A 23,855-nucleotide genomic window follows, 5' to 3' on the forward strand; every position below is an offset into this window, starting at 1 on the left:
CAAAGTAATGAGAATGTTCCTTTGGAGCTGACAGTCTTGTCACAAGGCACACTGAATAACACTTTCCTCTGCATCTTCATTTTGTCTAAGATTTTAAAAAACTTCTAGAAAGCACACTGAGACTGAAGGTGGTTCAACAAATAATACTTGCTGCTCTCTCAAAGAAGCAGAGTATCCACTGGATGACAGCTGCCCATAACTCTAGCTCCAAGGAGTCTGACACCCTCTTCTGACTTCCATAGGCACTCACACACATGTTATATACACAGAGGCATACATACATAAGCATAAATTAAAAAAAAAAAAAAACACAACCAAACCTCCAAAAGCTATGCTTCTTCTGAAAGAGTGAGGGAGATTTGGACAGATTGTTCTACACCTAGGTGGACATCCTGCCGAAGCATGCTTGAGGAACTAGTCTTTACTCCCTGCAGCAATCAGGAATCCATCCTAAAGAGCTGTTGCTTCCAATTATCTCCTTCACATAGGAAGATCAATCTTCTGTATGCATCAAGAATTTATCAAAAATGTAATGAATGATTAGGCATTCAGGCTTAAAATTCAGTGATCTATGTTGACAGAAGAACAAATAACTAAAGTGAGGGGTAAATGAATCCCCCAGTGAGGAACTTTGTATATGAATAGATCGTATATGGACCATTCACGGCGCAGTTTGTCTCCTTGCCTTGAGTTTGGCTGGCTTTCTGTGGAATGCAAGATACATCCCAGATCCCAAAATGTTAAAACTGGTGGGAAATGTTTATCTTATAATCAAAGCTTATTGGGTTTTGTAGTAGAAAGAATGAAAGATGCAAACTATCAGGAAAATAATATTTTTTCTTTCCTTTTTTTTTTTTAAGAAAATCATTTAAATACACCCTCCCCCACCCCCGTTTCCTGGATAGTCTAGTCTCTAACCATTATCCTGTCATAATTGTTTCCTTTTCCTCTCAAAGGCATCCTACCTGGGATATTACTTAATATTCTACATTTGAGTCACTCCTGCTGATAGTAACAACAAGTCTCAATAGAACAAAGTAACCATCTGATATACCTTTGAATATATGCAATACATCCATAGTCTTCAGAGCCTTCCTAAAGAGTCACCCTTGGCTGAAGACGGCATGAACCTAAGAGGGAACAGGTGTCTGACAAAGTCGTTCATTAATTATAGAACAGAAACAGGCCACCACTCACAGTGTCCAGGGCAGAGTAACTCAAGTGAGTATAACAAGATTTAAAATGGGGACAGTTATCTTTGTCATTAATAAAACTGCCATTCAGCCATCAGAGAACTTTGGCTGCTGCATGTGCCCTGAACAACTTTAAAAGTAAATATATAAAGTAAAAAGCACAGTGCTGTACGGACAGGATCACTATTAAAAATCAGTTATCTATGTTTTTACACTGAATTTAAATCATTTTATGTATGATATTTAAAATTTATTAAGTAACAACTTTGAACTATGATTTAATTGTTGCCATCATTTCAATGTGATGAACATATAAGTTATTATGAGATTATGTTTTGCAGTATATCTAACATAACATGAAAATATCTGGTATCTTTTCTGACAAAGTGACAGGTTCTGCTATGGTTTGTTGCTAAACTTTGTAATCTAAAGACATTCTAAGAGGCCATTAATTTGAGAGAGTTGGGGGTATACATGGTAGGGCTTGGGGGAAGGAAAAGAAAGGGGGAAGTGATGTAATTGTATTATAATCTCAACAAATTATATTAAAGAATCTAAATTTCTGTTGCAGGTTCAGAAAAATAAATATGTAATTGTTTTTTAAGTTTTCAGACCTGCTCTGATCAATGGATTCCCAAGCACCCCAGTTTCAGAACTCCTTCCTTAATAAACCTGCAAAACAACTAGGAATATCCCCATTTTACAAACAAGGGAACAGAAGCCAGAATAGAAAGTACATCTAATGTCATGGAGCCTTCACTTCTTCATGTCTCCCCTTGCAGTCACTAGGGGCCTGAGGAGTGCAGTCTCCACTCTGCTCTGGAGCCAGCCACCTCTTAGGGTGATCACTTGTTCACCTAGCCTGGTCACCTGCAGTCTTCAAGCACCAGGGATACCAGAGGAAAGAGGCAGAAATGTGGCAAAGAGGGCTGTGGGCCTGCCTGGTTCTGTGGTTTCCCTCACCTTGGGCTTTTCTGTGGCTAGACTCCTATGTGCTCGCTCCTCAGGTGGCTCCTCAGAGTGGCCATTATTTCTAGCACATTTGAAGATATTTTCTACCTTAGCTGCTTTCCCTTCCTCCCTCTGATGATTGCTGTTTCTGTTTATTACTGTTCTCAGAGGACGGAAATTGTCTCTCCTCATCCCCCTTAGCTCATTGCAGGCACCTATTTGGATCTCTCCCTGTGATCACTATAATTCCTTAGCCTCCTTTTATCTAAAATATAACTATTAAGTTATCTTAACTCTTCTCAAAATCAAATTGCCTCATCTGTTTATTATTTCCCTTCATTTTGCCTGACTACTTTAAAGCTCGGGGACCCCAGGATGCATTTATTGGTCTCTGTGATTGAGTCTTGCTGATTATGCTGAGTGTTATTAGCCTCATGTTCTAACAGCTTTAATGTAACAAACCTTAAGGTTTTAAAAATGTATTTTTAATATTTTTTGAATTCGATTTAAATTTTCACTTGGCAGTTAGTTTCCCGTTGCTTACCTCCCTCCCTCCCTCCTGTGGTCTGGCCATTCCCTTTGAGTAGGCCCAACACGTGGAGGCTCCCAGCTCAGACAGTGAAATGAAGACAGGCTCTGCTGAGGATGCATTCACCCCCAGGTCCACCTGAAAAGAAGAAAATAAGCATGCTCAGCCTCCAAGTGAGATTACCTTCCCTTATTAAAAGGACAGTACATATTTCATTTGTATTTCCCTAACTTATGGCCATTATTTTTATAACTGACCTCATGCTAGACAGCTTACTGAGATGAAAGCCACATGGAGAGTTTGAGGGGAGGAGATTCATGAACAGGATTACTGTGCAGAAAGGAAGCTGCCAAATGGAGAGATGGAAAGACAATCTGGACACTAGCACAGCACTCCTATTGGAAAGTGAGGTCCAGAGTTGCTGGCATCCAGGTGGATGTTGAAAGTAGAGCAACTGAATTAGTTGATATGTTGCATTTGGACATGGTCTTGAGAATGACTATCAACATTTTCAGACTCAATGATCTCAGTGCTTTTGCTGTTTATTAATTCATTCCTCCTTAGAGGTCAGAAGACCAAAAGAAGGCAGAGATGGGCAGAGAAAAGGCAATGTGATAATGGGACTATGAGGCAAAGAATGTAGATAGCCTATGGTATTGTTGGAGGTTTTTGCTCTTTTGTGGGGGGCCTGCCACCCTGCTCCCAAATAAATCACACAGAGGTTTATTATTACTTATGAATGCCTAGCCTTAGCTTGGCTTAGTTTCTTGCCATCTTTCCTTATCTTAAATTATCCCATCTACCTTTTGCCTCTGGGCTTTTCCTGTTCTCTTACTTCTATAAATCTTACTTGTAGTCTGTGGCTTGCTGTATAGCTAGGTAGCTGGTCCCTGGAGTCTTCCTCCTTCTCTGGCTCCTAGATCTTAGCTCTCCCCTTCCAGTTTTCTCCTTCTATATATACTCTCTGCTTGCCAGCCCCACCTATCCTTTCTATTGCCTTGCTATTGGCCAGTTCTTTATTAGACCATTAGGTGTTTTACACTGGCATAGTAACACAGTTTCATAGAGTTAAACTAATGCAAAATGAACAAATTAACACACCTTAAAATATTCTAGTATACTCGGGGGTCTAGGAAAAAAAAGAGAAAGGCTTCTCAGAGCCTCAAGAAGGAGCCCATAAGCTCTACCAACATCTTGCTTTTAGCCCTGCAAGAGTACACTTTATAACAAAAAGAACACTTTTCTTTGTTTCCTATTATTAGACTGTAGTGATTTGTTACATCAGCATTGGAAACTAACACATGAACAGCTGTTTAATATGAATGGGAAATTCAGGAGAAAGATACAGGGACATGCACTTGAACTTCATCACAAAATAAAATCACTTAAAACTGGTTGCAATTTCCAGCAGGGTTTAAACTGGGGAAAGACAAGGAGTTTTAGTACTGTTTCTGACCACTCAATACCCAGAGGCCAAAGAGCTGAGAAAAGCAATAAAAATTGAGAAGGAGTACCATTAAGACATAAAGAGAGTGGACAGTTTCAGATCCCAGAAGACAGGGATCTGTTTCCAGGCACAAGTCAAGTGTATTCAGTCAGTATCTGTGATTCAATGGTCACTTATGATCTCTGCCCTGGAATATTTTGCTAGCATCTATAAAATTTTGGAAAAGACAGGTGATATTTGAGGGTGTACTTTCTGTAGAACATACTTGCCTTATGCTTTTAGACTTTGCCATACCTGCTCTGGTAAAGTGACATATCTCAGTGGCAATATCTTGATGCATAGCTTAGTGACCCTTCATTCATTTCTTCCTTTGTCAAATATTTCAAGGTTCCTCTTGGCTGGCTCCTGGGGCTATACTATAAACAAGCATGATTCTCATTACACAAGAACCTCCAGAATAGTGGCTTTTTCTTAGGATTAGCATAATCTCTTCTGCCAAGGTTTTATCCAGGCTTTCCTGTAGTTTCTTTCTGGCTTTGACACATGTTCATAAAATGCATCACATTTAGTGTGACAACCAATGTCTGCTGGCAATCTCTGCCCCATGTAGTGCTATCCAGGTCTTTGTAAGTGATTTTTACATTTGATTTACTGTTAAAACTAAGACATTGCTGCAAAAAAAAAAAATGGGGCCTCACTAATAATCATACTGAGGTAGGCATGAAAACTAAGTCTGCCCAGGACTAATAGGGATGCATGGCTGCCCATACCTCAGCTTCTTCCCAATAGCTATTGAATAAATTCATTTTTCTCCCTGAATAAACATCTTTACTAAAATAAGACTTAATATTTTGTCCTTTACTCTAGTTTATGACCAATATATAGGAAAAGATGTTATAATAATTAAAGGTTTCTGCATCTTTTAAAAATGTCCTTGGAGGCATTTGCTCAGCTATGTTCATATCAGCATTGTTTGTAATAGCCAGAACCTGGAAACAACCTAGATGCCCTTCAATTGAAGAATGAATAAAGAAAATATGGTACATATACACATGGAGTACTACTCAGCAGAGAAAAACAATGACATCATGAGGTTTGCAGGCAAATGGATGGATCTAGAAAAAAATCATCCTGAGTGAGGTAACCCAGACTCAGAAAGACAAACATGATATGTACTCACTGATAGGAGGCTACTAGATGTAAAACAAATATGACTAGACTGCTACTCACAACTCCAGGGAGGCTACCTAGAAAACGGGACCCTAGGAAAGACACAGGGATCACCCAATGACAAAGAAATGGATGAGATCTACAGGAACAACCTGGACTACAGTGGGAGTAATGAAGGGCTAGGTTTGAGAGAAATAAAGCTTAGAGGAGCAGGAGATCCCAGCTGGATCAAGAACAGAAAGGGAGAACAAAGAATAGCAGACCATGATAAATGAAGACCACATGAGAACAGGAATAGGCAGAGTGCTGGAGAGGTCCCCAGAAATCCACAATGACACATCCTCTGTACACTGCTGGCAATGGTCGAGATAAAGCCTGATCTGACCTAGCCTGGTGATCAGATGGCCAAACACCCTAATGATTGTGCTGGAACTCTCATCCAATAACTGCTGGAAGTGGATGCAGAGTTCCTCAGCCAGTCCCCAGGTGGAGCTCCAGGAGTCCAATTGTCGAGAAAGAGGAGTACTATAAGAATGTGAATTGTTGAGACCAAGATTGGAGAGGCACAGGGACAAATAGCCAAACGAATGTAAGCACATGAATTATGAACCAAAGGCTATGGAGCCCCCAACTGGATCAGGCCCTCTGGATAAGTGAGACAATTGAATAGTTTGAACTGTTTGGGAGGCATCCAGGCTATGGGACCAGGACCTGTTCTTAGTGCATGAACTGGCTGTTTGGAACCTTGGGCTTACACAGGGACACTTTGCTCAGCCTGGAAGGAGGGGACTGGACCTGCCTGTACTGAATCCACCAGGTTTAAATGAATCCCCTGGAGGAGATGGGAATGGAGGGGAGGGGCTGGAGGGAAGGTGGAGGTGGGGGCGGGAGGGGGGAGGACAGGGGAACCCATGGCTGATGTCTAAAATTAAAGCACAACTATAATAAAAAAAAAAGAACAAAACAAAAAGAAAATAAAGTAAGTCTTAAGAAAAAAAAAAAGAATATTGCTTGCTGCCTGGGGTGGTGGCACACGCCTTTAATCCCAGCACTTGGGAGGCAGAGCCAGGCAGATCTCTGTGAGTTCAAGGCCAGCCTGGACTACCAAGTGAGTTCCAGGAAAGGCGCAAAGCTACACAGAGAAACCCTGTCTCGAAAAATAAAACAACAAAAAAGAATATTGCTTGCAGCCAAGAAAGACTGATTAGGCTAATAGGGGTGCTACTTTATAATCCAAGTTATTGGATTATAAATTCAGGTTGCTATGGGACCCATGAATGCAAAACCTGAGAATGCATGAAATGCTTATAGCATGAGTGAGTTCATATGTATAATAAAAGCAAATATGTTCAAAAAAATGTCCTTGGAGACTTCCATTATTCTATTCAGTATCCATCATTATAAAGACACTCAAAATAATTCCCCACAGACATGAATCCTTGAAAAATCACTGCTGCCTTTTTCTTTGCCCAATTCTGAGGGTTAAGCTTCGGCCCTTGGTCACTGAGACAAGTGTTCTACCACTGAACAATATACTCAGCCCTCTTTCTACTTTTAAAAATCTTTTATTTTTATTGATGCATGTGTGCATACACTCTACATATGTACCCACAGAGCCCAGATGAGGGTATTAGATTCCTGGAGCTAGGTACAGGTGTTGTGAGCTGCCTTTGAGTTCTGGGAACCAAATTGATCCTCTGGAGGAACAGCCAGTGCTCTTAACTTCTAAGCCATCTCTCTATGCCCTGATGTCTGTTTTTACTGAGAAAAGGTGGCATTGAACTTGCAAGGCTCCTCTTTCAGCCTAAGTAGTTGGGATTACAAACATGCACAAGAGACCCCAACAGCAGCTATTTCAAGGATATAGAGGTTTGCTTTCTTTTCCAAGATAATGGAAGCTCAGTAGAGCATCACTCTATCTTCCCTCTTACATCAGCAGCCACAGCTAGAGCTATACAGTGTTCTTAGCTTGCCAGTAGAGTCTTGTCTACAATTCCCCAGTACATTTCCCCATCAGTGTTTATGGAGCTGTTCATACATGCGGTTATTAAACTGGAAATGCACAGCTTTGTCCCTTGCCTCTTCTAGGCTCTTGAGCATTTCCTGACTCTTGTAATCTGGCCTTGGGAATTTTACTTATAGGAGGCCTTGAATTTTTATAAGAGCAAAACAAGGAGAAAACATAAATGGAATGAAGTGCAACAGGCCAGCACATTAGATAGGGCTGTGGTGTGCTCATCATGAAAGGCTTGGAAAGAAGTGAGTCATGAGCTCACTGAGTGAACCAAGATCCCTGAAGATTCTATTAGGCTTTCACTTTTTTTCAAGAAGCTTCAGACCCACTACTGTGCTTTTGAAAGTGGGAAAGGAAAAGCATGCTTAAAAAATAACTCTTATTAAAGCTACATTTCAGATCCTCACTAGCATTAGTAAAGTATTTGAACAAATAAAGCATATGGGAATATTGTCACAACCAAGAAGTCTTGAAGTGCTGTCTGTTTTCCTAGAGGGATATCTCATGAGTTTGGTTAGAGTGGCTTTGGACTGTGATGGTTCTTGAGTATAAAGCAGTTTATTTTTTTCAAGACAAAAATATTATTATCATGGTTATTCTTGGTTGTTAACTTGATTACATTTGAAATTAACTAAAATCCAAATGATTGGGAACACCTGTGAAGTTATTTTTTCTTAAATTATTTGAGAAGGGAAGACACACTTCTAATATGTATCTTTGAAGTATGAAGACCCACTTCTAATCCAGACCTTCAAGGTGGTGAGACCCACCTTTAACCTGGACCACACCTTCTGCTGGCAGCCTATGTAAGGACATGGGAAAAGGAAGCCCTCTCTTTGCCTGCTTGCTCTCACCTCACCTACCAAGTCTGTCCCTTCACTAGCATTAGAGCCTACTTCTTCAGGATTCTGGTGTAGACTGAAGACCATCCAGCCTCATGGACTAAACAACTGGATTCTTAAACCTTCCATTCATAGGCAATCACTATTGAGTTAGCTGGACCAAAGCCTGTAAGCTATTCTAATAAATAACATACATATGTATACATATTACACACATATATATATTATGCACATATATGTGTATATATGCATATTCATACATACATATACACACATACATAGAGAGATTCATTCTATCAGTTCTGTTCATCTAGAGAACCTTTATTAATACAATGATAGTATTTTTTTTTTTAATGACGTGTCTGGCTATAAGATAATGAACCCAGCTGTCAGCTATAATCTCAGAGACATTTAAAGAGGCTGATGTAGGCTTCCCAACCAAAAACAGGACAAGAGAAAACACTTTGCTGTCAGGCACACTAGCCTCATCAAACACAGAGCTGTGCCTGTTTCTTCCCTTAAAGATCCTGGTATCAAGGAAGGGGATCAGTGGAAGGAAGTGTTTCTCTCATTGAGGATTCAGTTCTGACTTTTGAACCTACAGAAGGAGAAGAGTTGTAGGGACAAGTAGAGACTGACAGGGTAATGGAGCAGGAGGGACTGAAAGGGATGGAAGATGAGAAAGCTGTCCTTAGAAAGCTGCTGTATAGGATATTTCTATAGCTCCATATGGAAATGATTATGAAGCCAGCAACATGAAGAATTGAGCCAATGTATGGCACAACGGAAATCAAAATATCACCGTGAGATCTTAAGTCCCATGACTTTCATTAATTATGTTGTTACATCAATAATAAAACTGTAGACTGTGCTGGAAGACATTAATGTGACTTACAGCCAATTGATCAAATACCCTAGATATTTCATTATTTTTCAAATAGCAGAATGAATATAGTCCTATTTCCTATGTAACTAAAATATATCTTTTAGCTTATGTTCATTCACTATTTGTAGCCTGCTGACTCATTACAGTTGCCATAGTGACATTTATAGAGCAGTTATATGTCATAATACATTTAAGAGCTATCAATGGCCTTTGACTAGCACAAGGAGAGAATTCACTGCAACCCAAGTGCTTCAGATGACATTGTAAAAATGGGACAAGGATTGTCCCACAGTAGAGTACCTCTGCACACACACTCCACAGTGATAGGCATGGGCTTCAGGGAGCTGTTCATTCTGCTCCTGTCTCCAGCACAATGGAGGCTAAACTGCAATAGGTACCTACAATTTTAGTACTAATGTAACTTATCCAAGGCTGCCCATTTTCCCAAGCTTCAGCTACTTTAGCTGTCAAGTGAAAATAATGTATGGTACTCAACCTTGTCATCATTCTTTTCCTACCTCTCCCCTGGGTACCCATGACTGTTCAGAATCAAATGCTGGAGACTGTCAGAAATACAAAGTTTGAGCTCCAGGATAGACCTGACCAGAAAGCAAAATCTGTTTTTTACTTCATATGGTAAGAGATGTTTCTCTGCCCGGCCTCCCGTCAGGACTGGGTTGGGCCTGGAGCGTTATAAAGAGCTGATGCCTGCCATCCTGGGGGGAGGGTCCCTGAAGATGATGAATGATTACAGCCACCCAGCACACATGAGATGGTTTGCTTTCAGAATTTTCTTTGAGCTTGCCACCTGACCAAACAGCGTTGCCACCATCATCTGTGAAGCATTAACAGCTTGAAAGTGGTGTGGGGTCAACTGCCCCGTGAGAACTGCCCCGTGAGGACACTAGACTACTAATTCAAATAATTGTGAGGTTCCTTTCCTTTCATTTGATTTGAGTATTTCACTGTCACTTTAAATTAAAAAAAAAAAAAAAAAAGACATGTTGAGAAATGGGCATATTTCCTCATGACTTTCTGGTGAATTATTTTCTCTATGTTAAGAGAAAGTTAAAAATGTTTAAAACAAAACTGAAACTAATTTTAAGGATAAAAGGAGAAGTTATGGAACATGGACCCATATTTTAAAAAAAATAATCATCTGGAATTTTATAAAAGCAAATAATACACATATCATCCTTGTGTTTATATGACAAAGCAAGCAATTTAAAATATTCAATACATATTTTCAGCAGTATATTTCCTTCTTTTTAATTTTGCATATCAGCCAAAGAGTGCTAATGGTTACCAAATTGCTTTTGGCCGAGTTGCTCAACCCTTAAGAAAAAGAAACAGAAAAAGAATAAAGGGGAGAAAGAACTGTGGCAGGATGTGGTTGCAGCATACGATAGCTGTGAACCCCCAACCCTGGCAGATGGTAGCTGATCTGAGAACTGTAGTAGAGGGTCACAGAGAGCACTCCTCTGCTTTGGGTAATATGCGTTATGTGGCAATGAGGGATTGTTTCCACGGCTCCTAATGGACAGCCACCAGCTTTGTTAAGAGAGAAGTGAGGTTACAGATCACATCCTGACTTATCCTTGAGCTGTTTAGACTCTTCCTCCATGCGTCCCAGTTGTTTTTGTTTGTTTGTTTTTTGTTTTGTTTTGTTTTGTTTTGTTTTGTTTTGTTTTTCAGAGTTGGTCATCTCAGCAACCAAGCATTTTGTCTCAAGAAGTAGGCTTTTCTCTATGCTCTGCAAACAAGCAATGAGAATTCTTGCTGCGTGCACTGAGAATGGGTGACAGGGAGCGGCATGGCTCTCCTCCCTGTCACTAACAGTGATGTATTTCCCTGTCTACACTGAGCTGCTCATGCTGAGTAATCTGGATGTTTGTGACCACACATTCCTGAGTGGCAGTGGTTCATTCCAGTTCCTTTGTAAAGAGTGGTGTCCCAAAGCTTAGATAATGACTCTATAACTGGAAAAAAGTGGTATCACGTATGGTGTATTGCTTGTTTTCTTGCTTCTTTATGGGAAACATATGGCAATGTTTATATAAGAGTAGAAAACAATAGCACACTGCTATCAAGTTAACAGCAGCTACATGGATGGAAATCAAGTATCTCTCTATCTACACCAGAATTCTGGTTTGCCAATGTCTATACACGTCCTGTTTTATTTGGCTTGAAGGGAAGTTTTGTTTTAGGCTTTGATTCCTAATTTGAAGGAAATTGTGTAGCAAGATGTTTTATTTGTGTCCTCACTCCTCTCTGTGCTTAATTAAATTACTTTATTAGCAGAAATAATAAATTCTGAGTATACTAAATTATGATTGTGTAAAAATTAAAATCTATTCATTTGTTTGACTGTACTCTTCGTATCCCTGACCAAAAGACTTGTGGCTTGAAATTAGAAGTGGCCATCTGGAGATGGGACACAAAGTGATGAAAGGCAGAATGGGGCTGTACTCATACCATACACTTTTCTCCATGTCTTGTATAATATTAGAGGGACCAGCTTTCATATTATACATCCCAGGGGCTCAGGAGAGAGAATCACTAATGTTGAGGACTATAGTCCACTTGCTTTAATTCCTCTGGCATAACTTCCTATATACACAGCTTCAGTATTGTTCTCATGCGTGTTAGTTATTATGTGGTGCTCTTACCGTGAGGAACACGTCCCGAACATGACAAATCCACAGAAGAGTTTTTATTAAAGAGGGTAGAGGTGACAGGCCTGTGTGAAACACACACGGGTGAGGAGATAAGGGGGGCTCATGCAAGATGGCACCGGCTTTATAAAGGTTGGGCCGTGCATGCGTACAGGAACTCGTGTGGGTACTCCACACATGCATGTAGATTACATGGCTGCATGCATGCTTTACGCAACCACGCAAAGCCACAGAGTCCCAGTCCCACGAGATGTCTGACCCCTAAGATGGCTATTCTGAACTGGAAATAACTAGGCGGTCTGCCAGGCAAGCCCAACTGTGTGGACATGTTGTGATTTTCTGTTAGTGCGTAGCTTCTTTCTTGCCTGATTTCTCTCTGTACTTATCTATTGATCCCTCTAAGTTCTATCTTAATTCTCTCCTCTTGATTCTGCCTCACCTAGGGCCTTTTCAGCTTGTTCTTACCTAGCTAGTACGTCCCCATCTGGCTCTTCCTCATCTTCCATCTCATTCCTCTAGTACTCTCTTCTAGTGCTTCAATCTAGTTCTTCCCCATCTTGGTTTGTTCCTCTCAAGTTCTTACCCATCTAGTTCTTCCATTCTCTTTTCTCTTCTCTGTCCCGTGTCCTAGAAGTCTCGGTATAAGAAGGGAGGGTCCGAGCTAAATTGGGTAAAGCTATTATTTAATGTCCACCTGACCTAGGTGGTGTCCTCTTGTGGAATTTACCTTAAGTCAGGAGACTTGTATGTGGACTGCTATCACTGTTAGTCCTTGAAAGCTGGGCACCCACCTGGGCGGTGTCTCCTTGTGGAATTTATGTTAAGTCAGGAGACTTGCATGTGGGCTGTTATTGTTAGTCCTAGGAAGTTGGGCACCCACCTGGGTGGTGCTTCCTTGAAAGTAGCTTAGGGAGATATCTGATTCCAGAGAAAGCCTTTCCTGAAGCTGTTCTCCAAATTCCTGGAATGTGTATGTCCAGAGAGTGATCAGTCCACACTGTTAGCCCTTCTAGGGGAAAAGTCAATTGGGAAAACTATGAAGGCTCACATGATTTTCATAACAGAATACAGCTGATATATAACAAGCCAACTAACACCAAAAACTCCTTGGGATTTGGCTTCCTCTGGAGGAATTCCCTGATCCCTTCAGATAGTGACTTTGCTATAACTAGCTGAGTTCTTATGATATATTCCTGTGGCCCACAGCATCCATGGCTAGCCAGGTAACTTTGAGGAAGTTTGGTAAGCTGATTCAGCCTCAGAGGCTTGTATGCACTTGTAGGAAAACTATACTAGCTTAGCAGCCCGTAGGATGAGTGGTAAAGCATTCTCTACAAAGCCTGCCTTGGAAGAAGTGCTGCAGACCTATTTCCTGTCATCATAATCAGTGAACAGAACACTTTACCCTGGCACCATCCTTGACAATCTGAGTTGCTCAATACTAAAAAGAGAAAAGCCAGTGATGTTGCTGTTTATCAAATGTCCCATATACCTGGGTCCAAACCGCAGCTTCTCTAATCTTTATGGACTAGGTGTGATTTACCATCCCCATTTCATGGAAGAATAAACTGGGAGTTTACATCAAAAGGAAAGGCACACAGCTAAAGATTGTTAAGCATGGGGATCCAACTCAGACTGGATAATTCCAAAGCCTAGGCTCTTCATCTCTCCTGGTCACAACCCATGCATCTCTGGAAACCCCTTTGTTTACATTATGTGTTGAGCACCCATCTATCCTGCCATTGCACAGTGACATTGCAAAGTCCCTGTCACTTAGAAGATGTGTTAGAAGCCCTGGTAAGTTAGATTCATGCAACCACTATTACTTTGGTTTTAAAAAGGCTACAAGTTTGTACTCAAACTTAGATAAAAGCATTTATCACATCCTGAAGACAGAGAAGGCAAGGTTCAAGGTGTGTTGATATAAGTAGAGATGGGGTGACTAGTCATTCTCCTTGGTAGTCAGGAGTGATAGTTGCTGTATAAGGAATGAAATATAATGATCCCACACTTCTCTTTAGTGTCAGGTATGGCCACTAAACTGCTAACTAGCTCCACTTTTAACCTAAGCAGCATGTAGTTAAAAGCATTTCATCTGCCTTTCTTGTTGAAAACACAGGATCTGTCTGCAGCTTGAGAACCTTCACATCTAAGATTGCTCAATTCTATTTTCATTTACAAGATATATTATGGTTTTACTTTTCTCCTTCCTGCAATATTTGGAGTAGAGGTAGAGTAGAGAAAAATATTAAGACTGCCAGATTACACATCTATCTGTTAACCTTGCAGCAATATTCAGTTAGATGAGCCCTTAATATAGGGTATAAGTATGAATATTATTCACATTAGTCATTCAAATGATAGGACCAATAGGCAGCAGCTACAGCTGAGAGCAAAACTGGCTGCATTTATTATAAGGACCTTGGACCTTTCGCTGAAAATTAAATGAAGACACAGCTATGAGTAGGATCCTGCTTTGTTAATCTCATTTTTTAAAAACTTGTTTTAGAATTGTGTGCAGTGTGTTTTGATCATATTCACCCCTCCCCAAACTCTTCTCAGATCCATCACCCCTAACTTTGTGTCTTCTGTTTTTCTCCATCAAGAATAATTTGTGCTGCCCATATATCCTTGTATGTGGAGCCTTCCACCGGAGCATGGTCAGTGCACCAGGGGCTGTACTCCTACAGAAAACTGACCATTTCTTTTCCAGCAGTTCACAATTGCCAATCTCTCCAGAGCTAGGGGTAGGATTGTGGGCCTAACCTCCTCATCTATGCTGAGGTTTGATCTGACTTGAGCTTGCACATGCCACAACAGCTGTGTGTTTTTGTGTGCTGCTACCCTGCTCTGTCCAGAACACACTGTCTCCTGTAGCCATTCACCACCTCTGCCTCTTACAGAGTTTCTGCCCCTTCTTTGGCAATTACCTCTAAGTTTTGGGAGGATGAGGTGTGGTATATTCAAGTTAGGACTGTGAATTCTGAAATCTTTTTGTTTGTTTGTTTGTTTGTTTTTTTGTTTTTCGAGACGGTTTCTCTGTGTAGCTTTGAGCCTCGAACCAGGCTGGCCTCGAACTCAAAGAGATCCACCTGCCTCTGCCTCCTGAGTGCTGGGATTAAAGGTGTGTGCCACCACCGCCCATCCTGAAATCTTTTATCTTCTGCTTCTGGCCCTTAGCTACTTTCTGTGTTAGTCACCATCTAGTGCAAATAGAAGCTTCTTTGATGAGGAGTGAAAGATGCATTAATCTATGGAATTAATTCTATAGAAGTCAGTCTAATACTATGGCCATTTAACAGCATACTATTATTAGTTCCTTCCCTAGGAACTCTGACTTGTCTAGCCATTGGTTCTTGGCCTAATAACGGCACTCAGCATGGGTTTCGTCTTCTGGAGCAAGACGTAAATACGATCAGAAAGTGAAAAGGGCTGGTTACTCTCATTGTGTCACAGTTGCACAGTGGGCAGGTCTTGCTAGAGCAACTGTTCTTGAGCTTACAAGGTACATAGTTGGGTAAGACTGATGGTTCCTTTACTTCTCCTGCATTCTAATACAGTAGTGCCTTAAGCAAAGTGGTTCAAAAACTATTATTGCAATAAAAATAATGTACAGTTTTATTACATTCCTTCCATTACATTTTTTTTTGTAACTTTCCAGTTAACTCTTTGATTTGGCAAACCCCAGGATGGGAAATTGTACATGTTAGAACCATCAGGAAATACACAGAGTAGATATTGATCAAGGCAGAGTAATATTATTTTGATAGCAATTTGTGAGGAGGTGAAATATTTGATAGCACAGAAGCAGTAGATAGGAATCAGACATTTATCTCTTTTTAAATTTTATTTAGGCAAATGTTTCCAACTACAGTCTGGTGATGGAGTCTGACTCTGGCACCTACCTACCCACTGGGCTGCAGTTCACCGGCAGTGACAAGGCCAGGGCTATCATGAAGGAGGTCATGAGTCTACTGCAGCCCCTCAATGTCACCAACGTCTTTAGTGATGGAGAAGGAACAGATATTAACTTCTGGATCCAAGCTGGAGTGCCTGGTAAGACTAGAAGTGAAGATGATGTCCTGCATGCGGTCACCAATTTAAAATAAAATCTCTGTTTAAATGTCACAGTGGCTACTGGCAGACCATGCATGCGCATCCTGTGTCGTTATCACTGAGGTCTACTCTGGTTATTTCCACGGTTGGGAGAATGGTGCCTGCTCTGTGCTTGCTTCTCCTCTGTGCTCCCCTCTCCAAGACCTGCAGTGAATGATTCTATAATTCAGCCTCCAAATCTGCTGTTGATTTTGATTTGTTCTTAAGGATATGTTTGATGATTTCACAACCAAGCTTTGAGAAATAAAGTAGAAGGCAGTCAGTGCTGACCACTCCTTCTATCCTAGCCTCTACTAGGGACCCTCACTGACTTTGATGTGCTGTACCCACACACTGTTGTATCTGAACTGTTACAATGAAAGATTCATTCTTTGAGGGTGGGATGCTTCCTTATAATTGTGTTTGATAAGGGTTTGGACATAGGGCTGAGAAGATGGCTCAGTGGAAAAAGTCACCTGCCATCAGGATTTCAAACATGAGTTTGATCTCCAGGACCCAGATGGTGGAAAGGAGAACCAACTCTCATCTCTGTCTTTGACAGGAACACTGTAGTACAAACATGACCACACACACACACACACACACACACACACACACACACACACACACACACCATAGATTGGGCATAAACTAACTTACCTTGTTTGATGATTTGTGGTATGAATCTCCTGAACAGAACTGTTAAGCCAGAGACAGAAATGGAATTGTGAAATGCAAATACACATATGAGTTATAGGAACAGAGATGGGAACAAATTTCAAAAATATAAATTTGTGCTGCTTTACAAATTTGCCCAAGACCAGCCATTCAAAGACTTATTGGTATTGTTTATGAACCTACATTGTGCCTCCAATACCATTATATCCATAATTGAAAGGACTATCCAGATATCTATCCTGCAAATTGTTCTGCATTTGCATTATATAAATGGAAAGCCTAGCTTTTCAGCTATTTAACATTACTGTTTCCAGAACTCTCACATGATATATGTACAAAGATAGGCTCTCCAGGTCCACCTCTGCTGCTATGTTTCCTGCTTACAAACAGATTTCACCAGCAGCCACACAGATTCACATTTTAAAGAATGTCTTCTGGAGATATTGTGGGTTTTAAAGTCATATTTTAGGTTTGGAAATTTACACTAATATCCATAACTAAAAATTAGGTCTTTTCTTTGTTATGATGGAAGATTCAAATTCTGTCCATTTGTCCTATGCATATTTTAACAAAAACTTCAAATTCTCTGAAATCCATATTTCCATTTAGAATGGTGCACAATTATTTGGTATATCCAAAACCATATATATATGATCTGTGGATGTCAAAATATAGGAACAAAAGCTTGTGCTTTGATGCCTTGAGTGGCGTGGGATCATTTTACATTTTCTCACTGCGCCTTCTTTTGGGAACCATTAAGTCAGCTGTTGTGAGGAAAAGGCTAGTGGGTCAGAGCGAAGTGGACTGGAGAGAGGCAAGAGGAGCTAAAATCTACAGCAGAATTTAGAAATAAAAACGTTATACCAACCCCTGCACCACCTTGTTTTGCTATGTTTGATCACAAGAGCCTGTCACTTTATTCCTTCCCATGTCTATGTTCCATAGGACTTGATCTGCATAAAATGAACAGGTAGATTGATTACCGCCATGTAAGGTAATGAGGTACCATCCCTCTTGGCCTCAGCAGATCAGGTTTGATTTTTCACATAGCAGAGGGGAATGGGAAATCTGTGCCTGTTTTGGTTGCACAATTAGCAAGCTGCACTTTACTGACCTTCCGCCATTCATGAAGCCCCAGTCAAACTTCCTTTAAAATGCTGTCTTTAATCTGAGGCCATCCTTTGGAAGTTGGTACAATTTACCCTTATTTTAAAGATGGGGAAATAGACTCAGAGAGATTATGTGACTTACACAAGTCAAAGTCAACCTGAGATCAGGCCATTTTGATGTCCAGGCTGCTGGCCTTTTCCCCACACCATGCAGCAACACAGAGGAGTCTGGACAATGTCTAAAATGTTTGTCTTGTTCAGCTTTTGCTTATGCAAAGGATTTCAGCTCATTACTTCTGGGAGAAAGGAGTTTGTTTTTGTAAATAAGTGCTTGTTTTCCCTCACAGTCCTTGTTCTCCTCCTTCTTCATCCAGGTCAGCAGGTTTTCTGTAGTGTCAGTGTTTCATTTTGGATGACTGTGAATGTTTTTCTATATTCTTTGCTATTTCCTTACAATATTGTGAGATGGAAGCACAAGGTAGACACCTGTCCATTGTTACCATGAGGATATCTTTAAAACAAATATTGTTATCTGTTTATGTGTGTGTGTTCCTGTGTATGTGTGTTGCTGCATATGCGTGTTCCTGTGTATATGCATGTATATGTGCATATGTGCATGTATGTGTGTGTATGTGTCTGTGTGTTTGTACATATACAAAGACACACATCAGAGGACAACTTTCTGGGGATTAGTTCTTTCCTCCCATCCTGTAGGTACCAGAGACTGAATGCAGACCATCAGAATGCAGCAAGTACCTTTATCCACTGAATCATCTTGCCAGCCCTAAGCTATCTTTTGTTGTTTCAAATTTGGGTTATTCCTGGAAGACATGATGGTACTGCTCACCCTGTAACACTTGGGATATTGAAACATTCCAGAACTTCAGAAAAAGACAACAACCATAATTGATCTGAAGGAAAATGGAAGTATATGTTGTGTCTATTTTATCTGTAGTCTGTATTCCTGAAGGTGTGGCACTTGATACCCACCTGCCCTAAGGCTAGGATTCCAAATACGGTTTAAACAATGCTTTGCATTACTGCATATTGAAGCTCTATTTTTTCTTTTTCTCTCGATTCTTCTACTGATCAAATAAACACTTACAGATCCCTTCTTGTCTTTTAAACCTGTTAAATATCCATAATCTAATGTCTGGGCCTCAGTTTTTCTTGAGTGTTTCATATATGCTTGGTAGAAAAAAAGAGTAATTGAGAGTACAGATTGAATTAATTTCAGTATGATTTTCACTAATTATTCAAGACAAGTAGGTCAGTTTATGAAAATGACATATTTGGGAGAGGAGAGAGAAAGTCCTGCTGAGCAAGATGAAATCTGTAATGGATTATAATCCAACAGGACAGTGAATTAGCAGAAGAAATAGAATACTTCAGGTAGAAAGAGATTTAATACAGTGTTTGGGGTGTACTTTTCTGCTAAAGCTCTTCCCTTGAGACCTCAGACCCCAGCCATACCCCTGCCTCCACCGATATCTCTGTTCTTCCTCCCTGTCAGCAAAGTCTTGTGTTTGCAAATCCTACCTCAGTCCACAGCATTCTGTGGCCCTCTGATTTTCTGCAGTACTGTGGTGTTCACCCACAGCCTGGTCCTTTAGTTGCACACACAACCTTGTTTGTGGGTTATTAGAAGTTTGGATGCATCCTGCCGCCTATGGCCACTGACCCATTTCTTCAACTTTAAGGTCAATTCTTTCTATTTTTTTTAAACATCTTCTATAGCTTTTAGTTTAATTGGGGAAAATATTTGAATTCTTGTCATTATGACCTGAGAAAAGAAACTAAAACATTAAAGATCATTGTTTTCCTGGTAAATGTTTATTCTCTTATAATAAGAATATGGAGAAAATAAAAGATATTGAGGAAACAATTCCCAAAAGTTTAAAATATTTGAAGAAAATATATACATTAGCCTGAAACAAGTAGGCTCATTTCTCTTACATGGAAAGAAAAGGAGAGACGTTTATATGTGGGGATCCTCTTTCCCCTCTGGGCCTGTTAGCCACCAGGCCAAGAGAGTCAAGAGGAAGACAGGGTGACAGGAAGCTTTAGTGGTCCATGAGTACAGCAGAGACAGCACTCCAGGGGACAGATTTTGGTGAATCCGTTCGATTTTATTCCACAGTATAAGAAATATATAGGATTGGGAAACCTGAGGACAAACCCTAATTTGCACAAAGCGGCACACTCCTATCGCGAGGCTTAGTCTGTGGCATCAGGGTCCTATAGCAGGGTCCCTAGCACAAGCCTTCTCAACAGTGATCTGAGTGAAAGGTCAAGCTAAAGATGAATCAGGCATCTGGTTTTAGAGACAGTTTTTAGATAAGGTCAGTCCTCCAGGCCCAGGGGCATTCTCCAGATAAGGGCAGGTAGAGAGCAGGAAGCTTTGCGTAGGGAGGGAGCTCCATGTTGCTGAGCTATTGAGATAAGATGCCAGGCTATGGCAGACTGTGACTTCTATACAGCCAACCAAACCTCCAACATTTATAAACATATCTTCTAGCACACCTGTCCTGATTCTTTCAAGGAGAGTATAAGAGTGACATTACAATAACCTCAGGCTCTAAACTGCTCTGTTAGTACCATATAAACTTTGAATATTGAATAATTTCTTGATGCCTCAGTGTGGGGTTTGGCTTAGGGTGAAGTGATGAGAATCTTTCTTGTTGTTGTTCTGATGTCTCAGTGCTGAAGCATATGGTCTCAGTTGCTTAAATACATCCTTTTTTCATTTTTTTCATTAAGAAATTGTCTACTTACTCAACATACCATCCACAGATTCCCCCTCCCTCTTCCCACCCTCCATCCACCCTGCATCCCCACATCCCCCAAATTGAGGTCTCCCATGGGGAGTCAGCAGAGCCCAGCACACTGAGCCTAGGCAGGTCCAAGCCCCTTCCCACTGCACCAAGGCTGTGCAAGGTGTCACACCACAGGCACAGGATTCCAGAAGCCTGCCCATAGACCAGGGACAGATCCCAATCCCCCTGCCTGGCAGTCCCCCCCCCAAACAGTTTGATCCAAACAACTTCCATATCCAGAGGCCCTAGTAAATACATCCTTTTCAGAAAAAAAGAAACACACACACACACACACACACACACACACACACACACACACACTCACACCTGATGAAAAAATTAGATGAGGCTCCTCTTATTCCATATCTCCCAATAAGTTTCTTCCTCTGCTACAGGATCTAAGACAACCTTTTTCTAATGTGTTTCCTAATTCTAGTGTTCTGGAAAGAATTACAGGCCTTGAGTGTATGATCTGTATCACAGCTTCTAACTATATGAGTGAAAGATATGGTTCTCTTTCTAAAGATTGCTCATTTGTTACCCAGTATCCTGACTAGTCATCTGCTGCAATACTGGAAAGTGATAGAGGCATATAGACAAGATCTATACCCTTGCGCACCACGCTGTCTAGTCAGTGAACCTTGGTTAGCACATCTCTAGCACCCCCGTGTGTTTACCCCTACTGTCCCCTCCCTTACAGTCTGACATCACAGCCCCAACCTCAACACAATCCAAACGATGCCAACTCATAGTTCAAGCTCTGTTCAATAACTGTTCCTAGTTCCTAAAGCCTCTTCCTCAGCTCGACCTCTCACCATAGACTCTGTCTCAACCAAACTCGCTCATTCTCAGGCCTCATTCTACCATGCTCACCTGCATTCTGAGTTCCCATCCCCCTAATCATGTCCCTGACTCCATTGTGGACTTTCTAAATTAAAAATCTACCTAACAATCAAGATGCTTTTATCTGGAAAATAAAACAGAAGATCCAAGTGAGAAGGCAGTAAAAGTGTCTTTACCAAGAAACCTAGAGTAAGTGTTTACAGAGAGCTTTTGCTTTTGGCCACTTTTTCCACCTTTGTAGTACTGGGTGTGAAACCCAGGGCCATGCACATGTGACTCACCTTTGAGCTCTGCCCCCAGCCTGACTGAGTGCTCAGTTTAGTTTCCAGCCACACCAAGCATCTCAGTCCTGTCCATATTTCACCCCCAACTTCTTGGCATGCCGTGGTTGTTCAAAGCAGCAGATTTTCCACAGTGTATGGTCATGGAAGAGAGGCTCTCTATAATTTATATCCCTTTTTCAGAGTGAGGGACTCTTTCAAGAATTAATAAAACAGGCCTCCTTTCATCTCACTGATGAAAAAAATGTAACCCCTGTCTGGCTAAACTGTATCACACTAATGAAGCAAAGTAGAACTACCAAGATTGGTGAACATTGATCAAATATCGTGGGATCCTTTTGGTATTCATTGAAAAGCTTCCTGATGTATAAGAAAATTTAAGAAGAAGATGAGGATTTCCATTGAGTAAACAGTTCAAAGAAGCTATGATATCTGGTCATCCCTCTCTATGTGAAATCCTCAGTGTCTGTCCAGTCTCCAGCTGTTACACATAACCAAAGTGTCTACTTAGCCTGGAATGGAAAGCCTTTCTTGTTCTACCACTTGTCTTGTGTGGCTCATCTGTGCTTTTCTGTGTATCTCCTATTGTCCAGTCAAACTGGAATTCCTAGAACCACTTTCCCTGTTATTTTAGCAACAGCTAATTCCATGGTTCAGCTCTTCACACTTCCCTTGTTCAAGCTTTATCTCATCTTCTGTAGCTTGGAGAGCTGTCACTAGAGCGTGTTCACCAACCCAAGCTCCTCTCTCCTTATGGTGGGTGTTCTGCTCTTATGATTGTGAGTCTCTTGAATGTCTAGACTTTTCATGCCTGAGGAGAAGTGTCTGCCCTCACTGAAGTGTTCATGAGTCTAATGCTAAATAAATTTGGTCAATAAATAATGTCAAGCTCTGTGGGAATAATACCTGTTGGTCTCCAAATAAAATACTATAAGAGAAGTTTGTTAACTAAAATGTGCTACGCACCTCAGTGACAATATGGATTCATTGCATGGGCCTCCTTCCATTACACACTGCATTGTTTTAAACGATTCATGTATTAGTTTCTCTCATCTCTGTCTCCACTGAGATACCAAATATACATATTATTCAGAATTTTGTGTATTTTAGTCTTGTTTATTATTGTCTAGTGTCTCGAATGATAACAACAAAACTAAATGAAAACTTTTTACTTTGACATTTCCAAATGCCTTTCTTCTAAAGCATTCTAAGAAAGCAGTCAGCAAGGGAATAAGCAGGTATGTAAATAGGTATAAGATTCATCATCTCGATCAAAGACACATGTTTTCTCATCACCAGATGGAATGTAGTACCCCAGCAGTTCTGTGTCTCCTACTGTCCCTAAATGGGAGATTTCCTCCTGTGGTGAAGAGTCTGTTCAGTAGTATTCAAAGAAGTCAGTGTTCCAAGCTGAGGCGTTTTCTCCTCTCTGAGAACATTAGAAGGGAGCTTTCTGATTTGTGGCAGGAGTTCTCAGTTCCTTGTGTAAAGAGCTGTGGAAATTTTATTTGGTCAGCATGTCTTAAATAGCATAAGCCAGGTACTGTCTACCTGAATACAGACAGCCAGATCTGTTCCCTCCCTCATTTTAATTGTTATAGGATTGTTCTATTTTGTACATCAGAATGACCCATGAATACTGTGTTGTCTGTTTCTCTCAATGCTGTCTTCCATGCCTTCAAATAACAGTCTGGAAAGGCTTTGCTTTCTTAGATGCCCCTCTAATGGGCTCAAGATTGGCTCTTCTAGGATCTCCTTCCTACACATTTGACTCTCAGTTTGTTGTACATTATGCTTGACTAACAGTGGGGTTATGTACCAATAAACTCACTGTAAGGTGAGATATTTTAAGTCATAAATGCATGATTCAATAACCTACCTATCAAACATCATGTCCTAGTAACTCTATTGCATGGGCCGCTTCCCCTGTGACCAACTGGTTAAGTGGAACTGTGGCTTCCTGATGCTTGGATTCAGCATCTCCAGATGGTGTAGAGTGGCATATTGGTGGGGAAGAGATCACACTTCAAAGTACAGTTTCTTCCAAGTGAATATCACTTTCTCACCATGGTAAAGTTGAAAATTCATTAAGTTAATCCATCATAAGCTTGGGCCTCTATATAATTGCTGCATTCAATAGGTAGCTGTATTATGCATGAATTATGCAGAGTACAAAAGTAAGAAATAGCCTTTTTTCTCCAAGGGTTCACAACTGAGAACCAACTGATTTGGTTTACATAAGCATGAAAATAAGAAAAATGGCTTCATTGTGGAACACTAAATAAAGCTACATTTAAGTTTATAAGGAAAATTATGAAATGATCTG

The 23,855-nt window shown here is 40.6% G+C and overlaps 1 protein-coding gene across 2 annotated transcripts in view; it reads left to right on the forward strand.

The window, feature by feature from the left end:
* The window catches only part of Cpq (carboxypeptidase Q), a 472,588-nt gene that overhangs the window by 377,715 nt on the left and 71,018 nt on the right, over positions 1 to 23,855 (forward strand). For both annotated transcript variants that reach the window (XM_036209105.1, XM_036209106.1), the window contains exon 7: positions 15,562 to 15,763. In XM_036209105.1, coding sequence (XP_036064998.1) covers positions 15,562 to 15,763 — 202 coding nt within the window. The remainder of the gene's footprint in view (positions 1 to 15,561; positions 15,764 to 23,855) is intronic.

Source organism: Onychomys torridus, chromosome 16 (assembly GCF_903995425.1).
Source record: "Onychomys torridus chromosome 16, mOncTor1.1, whole genome shotgun sequence".
Lineage (NCBI taxonomy): Eukaryota > Metazoa > Chordata > Mammalia > Rodentia > Cricetidae > Onychomys > Onychomys torridus.